This window comes from Zosterops lateralis (genome assembly GCF_965231275.1).
Source record: "Zosterops lateralis genome assembly, chromosome: 11".
NCBI lineage: Eukaryota > Metazoa > Chordata > Aves > Passeriformes > Zosteropidae > Zosterops > Zosterops lateralis.
The window spans coordinates 17,529,265-17,545,319 of record NC_139771.1 but is presented as its reverse complement, the minus strand read 5'-3'; the positions used below and the strand labels follow the sequence as shown (position 1 = coordinate 17,545,319).

General features: G+C 42.6%; 1 protein-coding gene across 12 annotated transcripts in view; it reads right to left on the bottom strand.

The window, feature by feature from the left end:
* The window catches only part of MITF (melanocyte inducing transcription factor), a 101,081-nt gene that overhangs the window by 42,415 nt on the left and 42,611 nt on the right, over positions 1-16,055 (bottom strand). For 9 of the 12 annotated variants that reach the window (XM_083869616.1, XM_083869620.1, XM_083869623.1 and 6 more), the window contains exon 2: positions 2,951-3,197. In XM_083869616.1, the coding sequence (XP_083725742.1) occupies positions 2,951-3,197 (247 nt within the window). Of the gene's footprint in view, positions 1-2,950; positions 3,198-9,312; positions 9,452-9,657; positions 9,746-16,055 lie in introns of those variants that run through there. The other 3 variants (XM_083869621.1, XM_083869622.1, XM_083869625.1) reach the window with 2 other exon arrangements.

The window sequence follows — 16,055 nt, the reverse complement described above, 5'->3', positions numbered from 1 at the left end:
GGCTTCTTTTTAAACCAGTCATTCCGAATTACCATCCTCAGATATGCAAGTATTATTCTCCTTCTCACACTGTGAGATATGGGTGAAAGGGCAAGTCACACAATATAATTAAAACCACAAAACACTGACAAATTCAACAGGCTTAGAGTGGGATTTTTGATGCCAAGTACCAAAACAAACAAACAAAAACAACAACAAAACCAGCTGCTAGATTTGGTCTTGTTTGTGAAGTAACATTGAAAAAGATCACTTTTAAACAAAGTTGTCTTGCAAGTTAACATTTCTGGAAGTGTAAAAATCCCCTTTTTGTCTATCTCATTCTTTTAGGTGACTAAATCCAGGCCATCTGGATAGTAAAGTTAGCAAGTTAGTTCCCTATTTATCTATTAAAACTTCTGTACAACTCATATGGAAAATTTGTCTACAGCTAAAAAACAACTGAAGTGTAAAAAGCAGCTGCAGGGAAATGATGTCACTGCAGCCAGAGCTGGCTGTCAGCACACTGGCACCAGGAAGATCCTGAGTTATTGTTAATCTCAGCTTTTGAGCCAAATATCCTATTTGGAAAAAAATAACAAAACAACATGAGAAAAAAACCCCAAAACAATCTCCCCCAAAACCACAAAGAAAATTATATGGATCTGTTGCCAAATCTTACTCTCCCTGAAGCCTCAGTTGTAATTTTCAGGAAGATCATGACTTCAAACCTGGCATTTTGTGCTAATTTGTTTTTGTACAGAACTGGCCCACTGTTAGGAGTTAAGATAAAAAAAGGTCAATTTTTCACTGCTTTTCTCCACCAAAAACACAAGTACCAAACTATGCAAAGCTGTTTTTCTCAGTTTTGCAGTTTTTCTCTTCTCTCACAGGCAGAGACCAAGAGGACTTAGTTTTGCTGATTTTGACTGTTCCTTATGGAAATGTAGGTGATGAGAAGACAGACATCATTTTGGTCCAGCAGGTTGCTCCTGTTTTCACAACTATCACCTTCAAAATGGAATTCCATCCCCAAAAGGTACCTGTTGCCTGTAACTATTTTTAATTTACAAGCTGCTTAAGGACACATTATCTTGATTTTTTTATTCTACAGGGTAATGCACTCTTATTTGGGCTAAAGACAAGTGGAGGAGAGGTATCCCACCTCTTTCCAGGAGATCCTTCTCCATCAGAGGGAAATGGGGGACAAATAACACTTTTGGAATCCTAAGGGATGAGGGCTCAGGTGCAAGTCCTTTCCTAGCAATGCTCCAGCAGGTTACAGCTTTGCACACAGATTCCTGTCCCAGGAACCCCATTTGCAATAACTGAGCATCACCTTTTGGCTGCAGAGATTTCTGAAGCCCTCAGAAATCAAGGGCTGCCTTTCCTTCTCTCCCATAGAAAGAAGCATTTGCAAAACGAACAGTAATGACAACTGCTAATGCTTCTTCAAGATGTTACACTCCTTCCTCATCAGTAAAATATCATCAAAAAGTAAATACTTTCCTACAAGTTTTCACAGTATTTAAAAAATACCCTAAAATTCATGTTGTAACAGATTAGGATGAAAGGATGTAAAAAGTGTAATATATGCTTATTTAGCTAGGTGCATTATAAAAAAAACCCTATTTCATAGCACCTACACATCTGCTGGATCTGAATTATAACTACAGCCATAACCTCGAAACAAGCTGAAGAAATTGTTATACAAAAACACTGTGAGTAATACACAAAGGTTAGACAAAACAATTCTTCCCAAACAATTTCAGACTCCTTACAGACTCCTTATAGACATATGCTCATGTGCTCAAAGAATATTGCATTTAATTTTAATGGAAATGTGTGAGTATGGAGAGAGAGAAAGAATTCAAAATTCAACTGCTGCCTTTTTGCTCCTAGGTCACATACTGGACTATGACTCTACTATTCCAAATCAGTGTTAGCTTCAGCGCTGACAACACACCACCATAATGCAGATTCAGTAAATAAAATTACCCTCTATTTTCCCCATAAACCTGTCACACAGACCACCTCGAAATCCTGAGCCGGCAAGTCTATTTTAAAACTGAATTTTTGACTGCTTATCATTGGTATACAACAGCAACAAGCAAAACATGAGCGGTTTGTCACCAAGCTCCACTAACTTATGTGGTAAGAATATGTTCACTGACTAAACAACAAACTGTAACAAAAAGATCCAGCAATAACGCAGAGCAAACGCTACAAAACGGGTGAAAATCATATTTTCATGAAATATGTCAGCAAACTTCTCCAAAACATTTGACATTGTTTTACTCACACATTTCACGGTGCTTCAGCCTACTTGAATTTAAGCAGTGCGTGAAATTATCTCTTTTCTTATAGCTGTTCACGTTTTTCCCTGAGTAATTAGCAAGCTACATCTCCTTTGACAGAGGGACACTAACAAGCTCCTACAGTTTCCAGTGGGACAAGGAATCCAAAGCTACTAATAGCAAACAAGTCATTTAAACAAAAAAAGGATTACAAAGACTCATTGCAAGGAGCTGGAAACTCACCCATATTTCAGATTAAGGCTTTCTGAGGAGCTCTTTTGTAAAGAGTTTTGACTCCGTCTTATAAAACTATTTCATTGTTTTCCTTTAAAAACCAAAACATTGATTTGTTATCTACTAATAACTTCTTCATATTGAAAGTAATTAAGTACTAGAAAGACGGAGAAGCATTTTCCAAAGGGAAAAATGATGGAAAACTTAAGTTTTGTTACAAAACCTCCCTCCGGAGACCTCAGAGTTGAAAGAAAACAAAAGTTACGCAAACTTTTTTTAAAAAAAGTTTTTTCCATTCTTTGCTACCAAGGCCAACAAAACAAGCCTCAAACTAAGCCAGAACTCAGCTTATCTGCAGAACTCGGTTGTTGAAAAATGCCTAGAACCACGTCCCTGTTAAAGAAAGCGGGTTTTGAGGAGTTCCTGAGCGGAAAGGTGCGTACCTTGAGGACCTCCATGGGCACCTGTGTGGCGGGGGGCAGGCTGGTGGGGACGCTGACGTTGATGGCAGGTGTCTGGCTGACGGGCACTCGCTGCTGCATGAACTGGGCTGCCTGCTGCTTCTGCTGCTGCTCCCGACGCTCCTGCTCCTGCATCTGCTCACGCATGAGCTGCTGTCGGAGCAGGATTCGTGAGGTCATGCTGGAGGAGCTTAAGGGAGGCTTGGAAGCGCCAGGATGCTCGGAATTGCTGTGGGAAGACCAGAGAAAAGACAGCTCAGCTTCCACGAAGCGGGATGGCGGCTCCGGCGGCCGGAGCTGGTGGAGTTACGGGGGAATGTGGGGAGTGATGGGCGAGGAGGATCCGCGGCACGGCCGGAGGGGAATTCTGGAATTCGGAGCCGACCTACTTCAGGTACTTAGTGGGCACCTTAGGCTGCCTTAACTTGGCTGCAGCCAAACCATTCCCCAACGCCAACATCCAGCTGTAAAGAGCCACTTGCTCTTTCAAATTTTACAGTAACCACCCACGAGAAAAACAAATGCTTTTATAGACAGTAGTAGGCACATATATTCCTTTTTTTTTTTTTAAAGAAAAATAAATAATGAAGAGCTAAAGCAAGTCTAATGATTGGTATGGATAATACTCCAGTCCAATGATCTAGCTCAAAGTAAAGTGAATCTACCTTCCATGAAAATATGACATAACGTATTTCACTGATTTCCTGCATAACACTACCTTAGGGTTGGTTGTGCTGGCAGTGACTTTTCGGAATTAGAAAACAGACCTCTACAAAAAACCCAACTCTCACCCCAGGCCTATCAGCATCTTCCAAGCACCGTCAGATACAAAACCAGGCAAAATAAACAACAGCAACAGCTTTATTCCAGTCATACTTTACAAAGAGCAACAGGCTGGCCCACTCAAGCACACAGCACAGCTTGACCACCTAAGAGACATTTCTCAGGCATTGGCAAGGAGAGCATGGGACAGACCACAGGACTATGCAATGGACTGCAGGGACACTTTCTGGAGCAACTCATCATTTTCTTAGCCCACAGAACCAAATTCCATGGGCCATGCCTTGGCAAACCAGCAGTAACCCTCCTGGCTCTAGGAGGAAGCTGCTCTTGAAACCCCCACCTCTGGCTGCAGCACTGATACCTGCGGGATGCTGGCAGGACACACAAGTCTGGGAGCCAGCATCCCTTCCAGGTCTTGCTTGGAAGCTGCGGGCACTGATCACTCTTGTGCTCAGACAGCCAGAGCCAGCACTGCTGGAAGTTTTCTGGCTTTGTTTAGGACTGATGTTGAACACAGTTCAGTGCAGAAACAAAAAAAAAAAAAAAAAAAAGAGAACCCATGCTTACTGCCCCAAGAGATCAAACTCTGCTCTTCCAGAGCACACATTTTGGGGGCAGGGAGGCAGGGGACCATCTTGCTATTTAAGACCTGTCATGTTGAAACATTCACAGAGACACTGATCCTTTTGATAAAACAAGAGAAAACCTTTGTGGTGAAACTAATGCAGCTGCGGAATAATCGTACTAATTAGCTGCTCAAGACAAGTCATTGACTGTGATACTTGTAAAAAACACTCCCTTTTCAATTAAGGGTGAAGCATTCTCACATCTAAATCCAGCAGCTTGTTTTCTGGCTGCACATCTGAACCACTTTCACAATTTCAAACCGAAGAGATGCTTCACTTCCATGACCAGGATAGTTTTAGATCAGTGGTCTCCCAATTGTTTTGATTACATTCCTACCAGGAATGTCTGAACATGCACCCCCAAAATGTTTACTTATTTGTTTATGAACTATGTATGTAATACTGAAGTACTCATATTTTCTTTCTGCCCACTAATAACATTGTGCATCCCACCTCGAAGACCACTGTAATACATGAGGAAAAAACAAAGTCACTCAAATGCTTCTTTCAGGGAAGGATTCATTCTCCTCATATTGGAAAAAGGCCAATTTTGTACCACACTTGTCAGTATTCTCATTTGTGTGCTACTGGCAATTTTTACAGATACCTAATGTTGCAAAATTGGTAACCCAGCAGTTCCTCCCACATTCTTTCATTTTGAACTGTTTCTCCGCCTACCAAAGCCAAGTGTGCTGGAAACCATCTCAGAAGAACCTTCCCATATACAAAAATGTTGGGAAAAGAGAGGGAGCAAAAAGGAGAAATTATTTCCACAGCACTTCAAACAGCTCCTGTTCGGAACTTCATCTTGCTCACACAGTTATTTTACCTACTTGCACCAAGAGTCTTTCCAGCTTCCTGCAGGTGATTCAGGGCTCTACTGTTGATCAAAAATTGTAAACAGAAGCTTCAGGTACTGTGTCTTTTAATGAGACAACAGTCCCATAAAATGCTGTTCTGCCAAATTCTTCCCCAAAGTGCAAAGATGCTCCCAGGCTTTATTTCTTCTGCAATTCTACCTGGCAAAGAGGCAGATGAACCCTGAAAGCAGACAGCTCGGACAGCCATGTCCTGCCAGACTGCAGCTACTGCCACAGAATCATGGAATTGTTTAGGTTGGAAGAGATCTCCAGGATCATCAGGTCCAACCGTTAACCCAACACTGCCAAGCCCACCACTAAACCATGTCCCCAAGTGCCACATCTACGTGTCTTTTAAATACCTCCAGAAATGGTGACTCAGCCATCTCCCTGACAGGCTGCTCCAGTGCTTGACAACTCACTCTTTCAGTGAAGAAATTCTTTGTAATGTTCTATCTGAACTTCCTCTGGCAAAACTTGAGGCCATCTCCTCTTATCCTACCCAATAATAACTGGGAAAGGGAGATGGGCACCCAACCATCACACACTAGTGCAGGTGAGTTCAAATAATGTTTATTCTGGGATAAAAGCTGCTTCAGAACACCTGCCTGCCTAACCAGATGCTTCAGTCACAAGCACTGGGAAGGAACACAGACAGATTTCCTGTTATTTATTCCCAGGTGTCTGTAAAGCTCCTCCTGTGTGCATGACGGTCTCCCCATACCAGCATTGCTTCCACCTGCCATGAGTGGCACTGATCAAACATGAAAAACACTTTGAAACTTTGGTATCTCGTCCTCTAGGTCTGTCCCACGCATCACACTGGTCATTCTCCCACCCAGCTTCCCTTCTCCACCATGTCAGCTCATCTCCTCAAGCACAGAAGAGAAGGAACAGAAGATGGTTTGGGTTCCATGACCATGTACCTCCACAGAGCAAACAGGAGTGTTGTCAGAACTTCACTTTTCCAACCAAAGCAACGATGAAAAACTTTTTATTGCAAAAGGTTCATCCAGAGAGTTTTGAAAATGGTTACTTTTAAAGGTTATTGACCTTGATGTTCTGGTGGCACAGGGAGATCTCCCATGACCAAGCTCGGTGCCATGTACCACAGAACAATCCAGAGTGGACACGTGGATCCAAAACTCCCCTACACCAACTGATTCACCCCCAGATTACGTGGAGCCAGGAGCAGAGCCCACACACAGCTAATACACGATGCAATTCAGATACTTCCTGCAAACAGTTTATGGAAACCATCTAATTGCAATAAATGAAACCGACTCATCCTTTTAATTGACACATGATTAAACCAGTTATCCATTAGCACTCTAATAAGCACAGTGTAATACAGACTGAGAGTTATTAGTTATGTGTCATGTGCCAATCCAATTAATCATGAAGTGATAAAGCTTTATTAAATAAGTTTAAATTGCACATCCTTTGCACAGATGCCTGGGAAATGTTAGCTACTGCATACATGAGTTAATATGCAGCTGGCCATTGCATAATAAAAGGCAACTGATCACATTAAAATCAAGTTTGATTTTGTTGCCATCAAGCCACAGAGACCATAACCTTCCCAGATGTTTACTGATTATTTTATCTGTCTCCTTAGGCAAAAAGACAAACTTGTCTTTCGTTGGACAGTTTTGTTTGCAGATTCTATAAATTGATCAAACAAATGCTCTGGTTCACATGCATTACTTATGAGTTATCTGATGTACAAGCATTATTCTGCACTACCTGTGCATTGATCAAGAAACTTCTCTGGAGACTTTGAACTGGAAAATAAAATAATTAACTCAACTTTGCTTTTAAACTACTTTAGAAACTGGAACGATTTTTGAATATTTTTTAAGAAAAAAAAAAAGTCTCCAATGTAATGTTTCTTAGACAAAGAGCCTTCGAAGCCACTTGTTCTGGGCAGGATGGACTATTCTGCTCCTAATTAAGATATGGCACATAAGAGTGAGGCTGCTGCTCTCCTCCCTCCATTCATGCCAACTGTTTGTTAATGGGTTAGTCCACAGAGAAATCAGCCAAGAAAAGCAGATTTAGCACCTCAAGAAATCCACTGAGCTGCACCAGATCTCAGAGGTAAGAAGTAACACCGGATTTAATTGCTTTTGTTTATGTCTTATTACCCTTATCCCATTCATAATTATCCATAGAGAAAATAAAGGCATCCACATTTGAGTTGTAATATTGGCAATCTTTCATCTCCCTGCTTCAAAGATTAAGATTGTTCTATGCTATAATGGTGGATACTTAAATACTTGACTCCCAGAAGACATTTTCAGAAGACCACCACTCAGCTCTCAACACCACTCCTAGAAAATCACTAGACCTTCTACAAAATTAAAATTGATTTGTACAAATTCTTTTTTCAACCTCTCTACCAAGCAGCAAAACCTCAAGAAACTTTTTTTCTTCCCTGGACTGTGTATGTGGCTGAAGCAACAATGCCAGTAGTAGTTTCTGACCTGCCAGCTGTTTGCCTCAAAGGAGTGACAAAAAAAGCAAAGAACAGCAAAAGGAAAAAAACAAATGCAAGGAGGAGACAGATTGCACAAACCAAAAAAAAAAAAAAAAAAAAAAAAAAAAACAAACTAATACAAAATGCAAAAAGCCCACAAACAACAAAAAGAAACCATGTACACAATCCCTTTTCCCCTTCAGCCAAGGTAAGGGATTCCAACTACTACAGCATTTTCCCTGGAGCACTTTGTACTTCATTCCTAACATTTAATAATTGATGGTGGGTTACAGCGACGCTCTGCTCCCCGCGCCAACCGCCTGGCGCTGCACGAAGTATCAATGCAAAAAAAATAATAAAAAAAAAACAAACCCAAGATTTGGCACCCTCCTACGTCCTGACTTGCCAAGGACAAAGCAGTTACAAAAAACGGTGTGGAGACCTTTATCAGCCTTTATAATAAAGCCAGGACTACATTTCAGGCTCGTACATGAAAGGTTTCCGCACTTGAAGGTTACAAGTTTAAAGAGACAGGCTGCCTGCCCCTGCTCCACCATCAAGGTAAATGTTTTCTGTGCCTCCTAAATGCTTTTGTATCCTGCCCTGCACTGTGGCTGCACCCCCAGGACAGCCCACAGCACAAAAAGCACCCACCCATCTGCCTGGATGCACTGAGTGCACCTGGCTGGGCAGGGAAGGCAAAACGCTGCAACATCCATCCACCTACTACAGCAAGGAGCTAAAGCTTGAATTTCAAATCAAATTCATTTGCTGGAACGACCTGCTTTGAAATAAAATATAAACAACAGAAAATTGTGTTGTTTTTACAACACACAAAACACCTCGAACACAACACAACTCCACAAATAAAAATATTCAATCCTCAGTTAAGAATTTTTTTTAAAGTTGTTGTACACCATGTAGTAGTTTTCCATTTTTCTTCCTGTCTTTAAAACACACCTTCACAAGTGGCTGAACATAGTGCTTTCTGAACTTAATGAAAACCTCTCTCATGACCCAGGAGCACTCAGTAAATAATTATTAAGCTCTGGAGGTGGCTTTTGCATGAGTGTTGACTTAATAAAATGCCGTAAGTTGATCTGCTTGAATGCCCACCTACTTGGGGACACAGCTTGCAGTATAGCCTGGAAAGCTGGATCTTGACCAGATTAAGGAACAAGGTAAAATGAAGAGGTTCAATCCAGAAGCTGTAAAGGTCGCATTTTACAATCCTTTACTACCACTGATGATAGAAGGGAGATGAAAAATTGCAAATCTAAAGTATCTTCTAAGGCTTCCATATTATAACAGTGATAACACACTGAAACAGAACCTCTGTTAGCCCAAACCTGTGTTTATGCCATGAAGTTTCAGAACAAGAGACATATATATGTATATATATATTTAAACACAGAGTCTTCCCCTCCTGAAAGTCACCACCAGTATCTGAGCAGGTCAGCCCAGCTGCTGTGGCTCTGCAGAGGAGAGTGGCCAGTCCCAAGCACAGAATCTGGAATTGCAATTCCCAGAACACAACCTCCACCATAACCACACCAAACCCCGCGGTAATCTGCTCAGGGGGAAAGCATCACTCACAGAGAGAGGCTGTCAAAGGAGCAGGGCATGAACATCTGAACAGCTTCCATCTTTTTCCCAAAAAAAAAAAAATTTGTGTCCAAGGGCTTTTTGCTGAGCACCCCCGGGTGAAAGTCAAGCGGCGTCCGGGGCCGGCTGTGTCTCCAGGGGAGGCTCCAGATAAGGACCTGGCAACTCCAATCCCCAGGGAGCAGCGGCTCCGGCACCGCAGACCTGTGCAATCCAGCACCTACCGAGGAGAAAACGACGGGCTGGAGGCAGCACGGCCAGGGGGTAGCAAGAAAAGACTTCCAAAACCAGCCCAGGAGGTTGGAGTCGGCTACATCCTGCTACATCCTGTCTCACCTGCATGGGAGCGCCGCGCTGCCTCCCGATGGGCGCAGAGCCGCGGGGTCCCGGATCCGCAGGATTTGGGGTGAATTCCCGGCACTGCCGTGGGCTGAGCGGATCCCAGGGGCTGCACCACCCTCGCCGCCCCGCCAGGAATGGGAGAAACCCAAGACACGGGCTGGCATTGAAAGCGCTTCTCCCATTCATTAATTAAAAGGGGTGTGATCGGGCCATTAACACCATCAGTGGATAAGGGCTGTCTGTAACGGCACCGTTTTCTCACGATCTTTATCGCCAAAAAGATGAAGGGGAAAGGGTGGGTGCAAGACAAATTTGTTTTCTGGGATGTAACTTCTTCGCATCCAGGGCTCACCCAGGCGAACCTCTGCACAAGCATCTCTCAAGAGCTGCAACCACATCTGGAAAGGCGCAGAGTCGATGTGACAGTGCACACACCATTCCCCCAGCTCCACCTCTGCTCTAACAGGCTAAAGCAAAGCTCAGAAAAGCAGCACGCAGGTAACACAAATACCTCAAGCTCCCCAAACTGTCCCCCGAAGGGCTAAAGGAATTTAAAATGCAGTTGACTGAGTTACCCAATATTGGTTTGATGCTCTTCCCCAAACTTTTTAAGTTTCCATCACAAACTTAGAGAAAATATTACCAAAAAATAAAATAATAAAAAAAAGGCATGAAGCTGATTTGCCTTTCCTTTAAAAGTCTGACCTTGTTAAAGGCTTTTTGAACCATTTTTCAGACACCACGTCTATGGGCACTTCCCTCTCTAAAGAGCTCTACGCAAATTTGCAAAACAAAAAGCCAGATTGCTAAAGCAACCAAGAGGCGATAAAAGAAAAAGCGAGGAGATAACGCTCCACTAACAGTCTCTGTAGTTTTTGATTTTGTAATGCAGAATTTACCTTTTTTTATCTGGGTAAACAGAGACGATAACACTGTCGCTGAGAGGGAAGATGACATCTGACCACTACACTTTTTGATACTTTACAACTACACAGTGCCCAGGCCTGGCTTCACAGCACCTTTCCATCATATCTTGGTTTGGAAATTAACACTTCCACAGCTGGATAGCAAGTTTATTCACAGAGGCAGTTTTCAGCAGAAGACAAGGCCTGACCATGTTGTGTCCACAGCTTGGTATCCATAATTCACATGTCCAGACTCCTTCCCAGCTAAAAAGCCATGGTGCCCCTCAAGGCTTACCAGGACCAACAATTCCCAACCTAAACTTTTCCATTCATCCAAGGTTTTCTGCTTATTGACTCCACTGTTAGAGCATATTCAATGCTTTCCAAAGAGGATGAGGCAGCTGGAAGCCTCATCTCCTGCAGATGACATACTCACTCTGGCATGCTGAGCAAACAGGATCTTGAGGAGCAAAAGGGAAAGTGTTTATGGAAGATTTGCTTTAAATGATTAAGGATCCTGAACAGTCATGATGAAAACCACACAGTGAATTCTGTGCTCGGTATGTAGGCATTATCAGCACGGAGGACTTGCTCACAACACTAAATACAACATGCAAGGGAACGAACAATCCCATACACATCACTGCGATAATTTTAACATTAAACCAGTCTTGGACAGATATTATCCAAACTCTCACTTCAGTTTCTAGCCACAGCACTAGCTGTTCATTACGAGACCTGATCAGATCAGCAAAGGTCTTTAGCAACTCTTCTTTCTAACAAAGCAACTCTCCAGGCTGCAGAAACCATTCCAACAGCGTCCTCATGCTTGGAACCAACTTCAACATTAGAGTCCCTTAAGCATTGATCATATTTATTCTACCTTTTTATCTATTTGTGGAAAAGTTATTGGGGCAAAGAGGACTGTGTGACTGTGCAAGCTGAACTACCTGGAGTGGGGGTAAAAAAGCCCTTATTCAGCAACAAGTTACTTTACCAACCATTTGGGTATTTACACTGCAATTACGATTTGCAATTGCAGGACAGATGTGCCAGACTTGCTGCCTTGGGTTTTCACAGCACAGACAGGAAGGTGGGATAAGCTCCAGCTGTCCATGTAAGGAAGCATTAGGGATGTTTACAAACTTGCTAACTGAGGCGAAGCAAAATGGAGGAATTGCCCAACTGCAAACAGCTAAAGACAGCTGGCCTTCAATTCCCTTGCTTAGGCCACTCAATGTCCCCACAACATCCCTACCATGGGAGAATCCCAAGCCAAGGCTCCTGGAGGAAGCAAACCTCCTCAGTCCATCAGGCATCACTGCTATGCTGTCAGAGCATCCCCAGCACAGGCACACCCAGTAAACAGCCCTTCTGTCACCAAGTACCTCTCCCAAAATCCCAAGTTCAGGGATTCATCACGTTGGGTACAGTTTCTGTGTGCACTGTAGGGCAGGATAATTGGGGCAGGACAGTGCAAATATTATGTCGAGGGACCTTTTCACCTGCCATCCTCCAACAGCTGTAAAATCTGTTTTAAATTTGTCACATTTGCAGGAACTGCAGTCTTTCACAGAAATATTTAGCACTGATTCAAAGCCTTCAGCACTGGGGAATTGCATCTCCAAGGACTATTATGGTAATTCCTCCTCTTCCCTCATCAAAATAATTCTGCATCTTGTTTCAAGCCAGCAACTGCTAATGAACATCAGAGAGGGAATGAGGAAAATAATTACTTAAACATGGAGTCACATGTAAATAAAAGAAATACCAGATTAAAAAAACATGGTATAGAATGAAGTCTCATTCAAAATAAAAATATGCAAGCAACATTTGTACTTCTTGATTTCACAAAGTCAAAAATATATACAAGATCATCCACCCTCATCTATTTATAGGTCTTTTAACACCTCAAATACGGCCCTGCTAATAAACAGCCTTAATTTAATTTTGCAAGCACCCTTCTGCTCTGCCTGTCTTATGTTGCATCTAAAATGCAACAAGCACATCTCAAAGAGGAGACATCAGGAAAAAATCTTCAGAAGTAACTTTATGCAACCAAATACAATCTCAAAAATTAACACAGCTGCCGAGTTTCTAGAAAATGGGATTTTCTCAAGTCAAACTGTTCAGCACAGCCCATGTTTTGCACAGTTTAGTGACAACTGAGCCATGCTGTCCGTATCAGTTGCTGCAGGAACACCACTTCTTTTCAAAATACATTACAGCCCTTGGTTTACTTTTGAAAAAAAAAAGCAGCCAACTCAAAACTATTTACAAGCCATTCTGTTTGACCCTCCTGTTTGACGGCCAGAAGCACAGCACTTGAATGGCTATTTCTGTTCAAAGCTATATTTGTTGTGGAACTACTGCAAACTCCTGAATCATGTAAACAGAGGCAAGAGCCAAAAAAATGTTTCACTGGACTTGAAGTTCACATCTGCCTTAGTTACTAGGACAAAAAAAAAATAAAGGCAGGGCTTAGCTTATAACCAATAAATCCTGCAAAGACTACAGTTAATCATGCATTCCTGCAACAGGGTTTTGTTTAATCTGGTTTACTTAGCATTTGTGACCTTGGCAAAGTACCTGCTGGAGCACCCACCATTGTTGTGGAGCAGCATTTTTCACACCTTCTGTTATTTTAGGCTTCAACAGGCGACTGTACAGTGCTACATTATTCAGTCAAGTTCACAAACATGCAGCAAAGTCACCTGGAAATGATGTGCAGCTCCAGACCTGCTGGAGCCCAGCAGCCAACTGTATTGCTGTCCCTAAAAAGCAGAATTGTAGCAGCTCTCAGTCAGGACCTGCAGCTGCACCTTTGGGTGAAACAAATGCTTGACAAATGTGCTGCTGGAGCAAAGTGACCCTGCCATTTCTGCAGCTTCTTGGCTCAAAAAAGTCAGTGCTACAAAGCATGTCCCCACCTCAGCCTACCAGCGTGGAAGAAAATTTCACCTTCCCTGCACTCACCACCTTCTATTCCTCATGATCCCCCTCCAGCAGGAACAATCCCCAGTATTCCCAATAAATATGCTGGAAAGAAAAGGCAGCCCAATATTGCCAACAACAAGCTGGAAACCATGAAAATCCACAGAGATGTTTGATCCCAACTTCCCAAAGATTACACAGATCTAACACGTTGGGCAGGGACCAATTCTGCCCAGTGGTCTTTGGCACTGAACTGTAGCAGAGGTACTGCAGGCAGGAGGACAAATGTTTCCTTCATAACCCACATAAGAAATCTGCATTAAATTGCAGTAGCTTTTTATTTTTGTCATACAACCATTATTGAATTCAGAAATTTACTGGCTGCCTGATACTTAGTTGCCAATATATATCTAATACACTGAGAATATTTTCCCCTCCTTTTAGAGAGGCTGATGCAAAGCCACATTCAGGAACTCCAATTGGCTTTACAAGTATTCAGGAAAAAAAACCTTGTTTTTACAAACTCCAGAACAAACAAGATGATTTTCTATTTTTTCTTGTTTTTAAAAGCAGATAACACAAGTATGAATGGATAACAGCTTTTATCATCTATCTTATTATAGTTTATTTTTGTACAAACCTTGAATTTCATCTTAAACTAAGATATTCAACCTTCTGTGTCACTTCTCTTCACACAGCTACAACCTGGCTACAGAATTCCTAATCTTAATAGAAGGGTATATATTTAATTTTGCCTTGAATTGACACTACAGACTGCTAAACTTGCATTAAAGCCAGTATTATCCTGCACACACTTCCAGAGTACCAAAAATTAACATCAGCTATCAAATGTCAGAATTATTAACACTTGCACAGCCAAAGCACTTTGCAATCCTATACACAAGCTACCAAAAAAAAAAAAGTCCCAAAACAAAAACAGCCAAAAAAGCAACCCTCATGGCTGGGCTAAGGAAAGGCAGCTTCTGTAGGATTTCTCACTTGGGCAGCTCCCAGACATCTCCCTTTCCACACTAGATGGAGCTTTGTCCCCTCTTCCCCAGCCGTCTGGCAGTGCCCTGAGCAGGGATAAAAAGGGTAAAGAGGCAAAGGGTGAAACAGCAGCGTCACCCCAAATAAACAGCCTGCAGCAGTGGCTTCAGGAACAGCAAGATACCAGCGAGGACCTGGGCTCTCACCGTGCCCTACTGGCTCTCTGATTTTACACAGATGTTTTACCATTCTCAAAGAATGGAAGAGTTCAACAATTCCAAGTCCCAATCCATGCTGAGTTCCTACCAGCCTTTACCAAGGCTGCAGGCACTGCCTGAACTCACACCACAGTCAAATTACACTTATTTTCCTCCTGTTATAAAGGGACAGCATTTAAGTTTATTACCAGATTACACACCTGAATTGCTCACTGGCTTTCCTGTATCCCTCTCCATATTCCCAGTTATTTTCTCTCAAAATAAGCTCTTCAATCTCTTCTCTATTAACCTGAAACATCTGTCCCAAATGCCTCTGCTCAGACTCCAGCCTTGCATTCACTGACACTTCAGGGAAGCAACTCATGGATAAAATTCCCCTTGATTTGTATCTGTTGGATTTGGTCTGTATTGTTTCAGATCACAGGTCAAGAGAAACAGCTCATCCTTCTGGTGAGCTGCCACAACTCCATTAGGATCTTTCAAAGCACAACAGGATATGGTACATCATCAGTATTTCTCTGATGAATTTAAACTCAATGGGACTGAGAGGAGCCCAGGGGAATGAGTCACTCCCGATGTCACAAGTGGCCAGCACTGCAAAGCACAAAAAGCAGCAGCCTCAGGCTGTATCAGACAGGGCAATGCCAGAGAGGATGGAGAAGCAGTGATGTTCCAAGAGCAAAACCTGTGTGTGCCTGTGGGCAAGGGCTCCTGCTTGGGAAACGTGCTCAAAAACAAGGAGCTAAAATTGAGGGGACAAGGGAAACAAGCCCACGTTATAGTGGGAAGCTAAAGAAAAGTTTGGAGGTTGACAGGAGTGAGTGTTGCTGTCTATAAATACAGCAGAGAAACAAACACCCAGGAGAGAACAACCCTGGCACGTCACCAAGTGATATAAACCAGGCATGAACAAGATTAAATTGGTATCAACAGTCTCATTCTGAGAAGTTCAGAACTGAAACCATTTCCAGCTGGAGGACTGGCGAAGGAACAACATGCTCCTTTGCAAATAAGGACTGGTTGCCTAATCAAAGTAGGTCACTGTGGAATAAAGCAGCCAGCAACGAATTGCGGGACACAGAATCAGTGAGGTTGGAGAAGACCTTTAAGATCATCAAGTCCAACCTTTGACCAACCACCACCTTATGAAGCAGAGCAGAGCATTGAGTGCCATTTCCTGAACCCAGAAGAGATGCCCTGCAGCCCGAGGCTCCAAAAGGACAGATGCAGAGCAAAGCAAACTCTTTGGCAGAGCAGATGGATCTGAAGCAGTGCTGGAATATTTCACACAACAGGAGCTCTTGCCTTCACATACACCATGCTGAATTAAAGCAGTAAATAATAC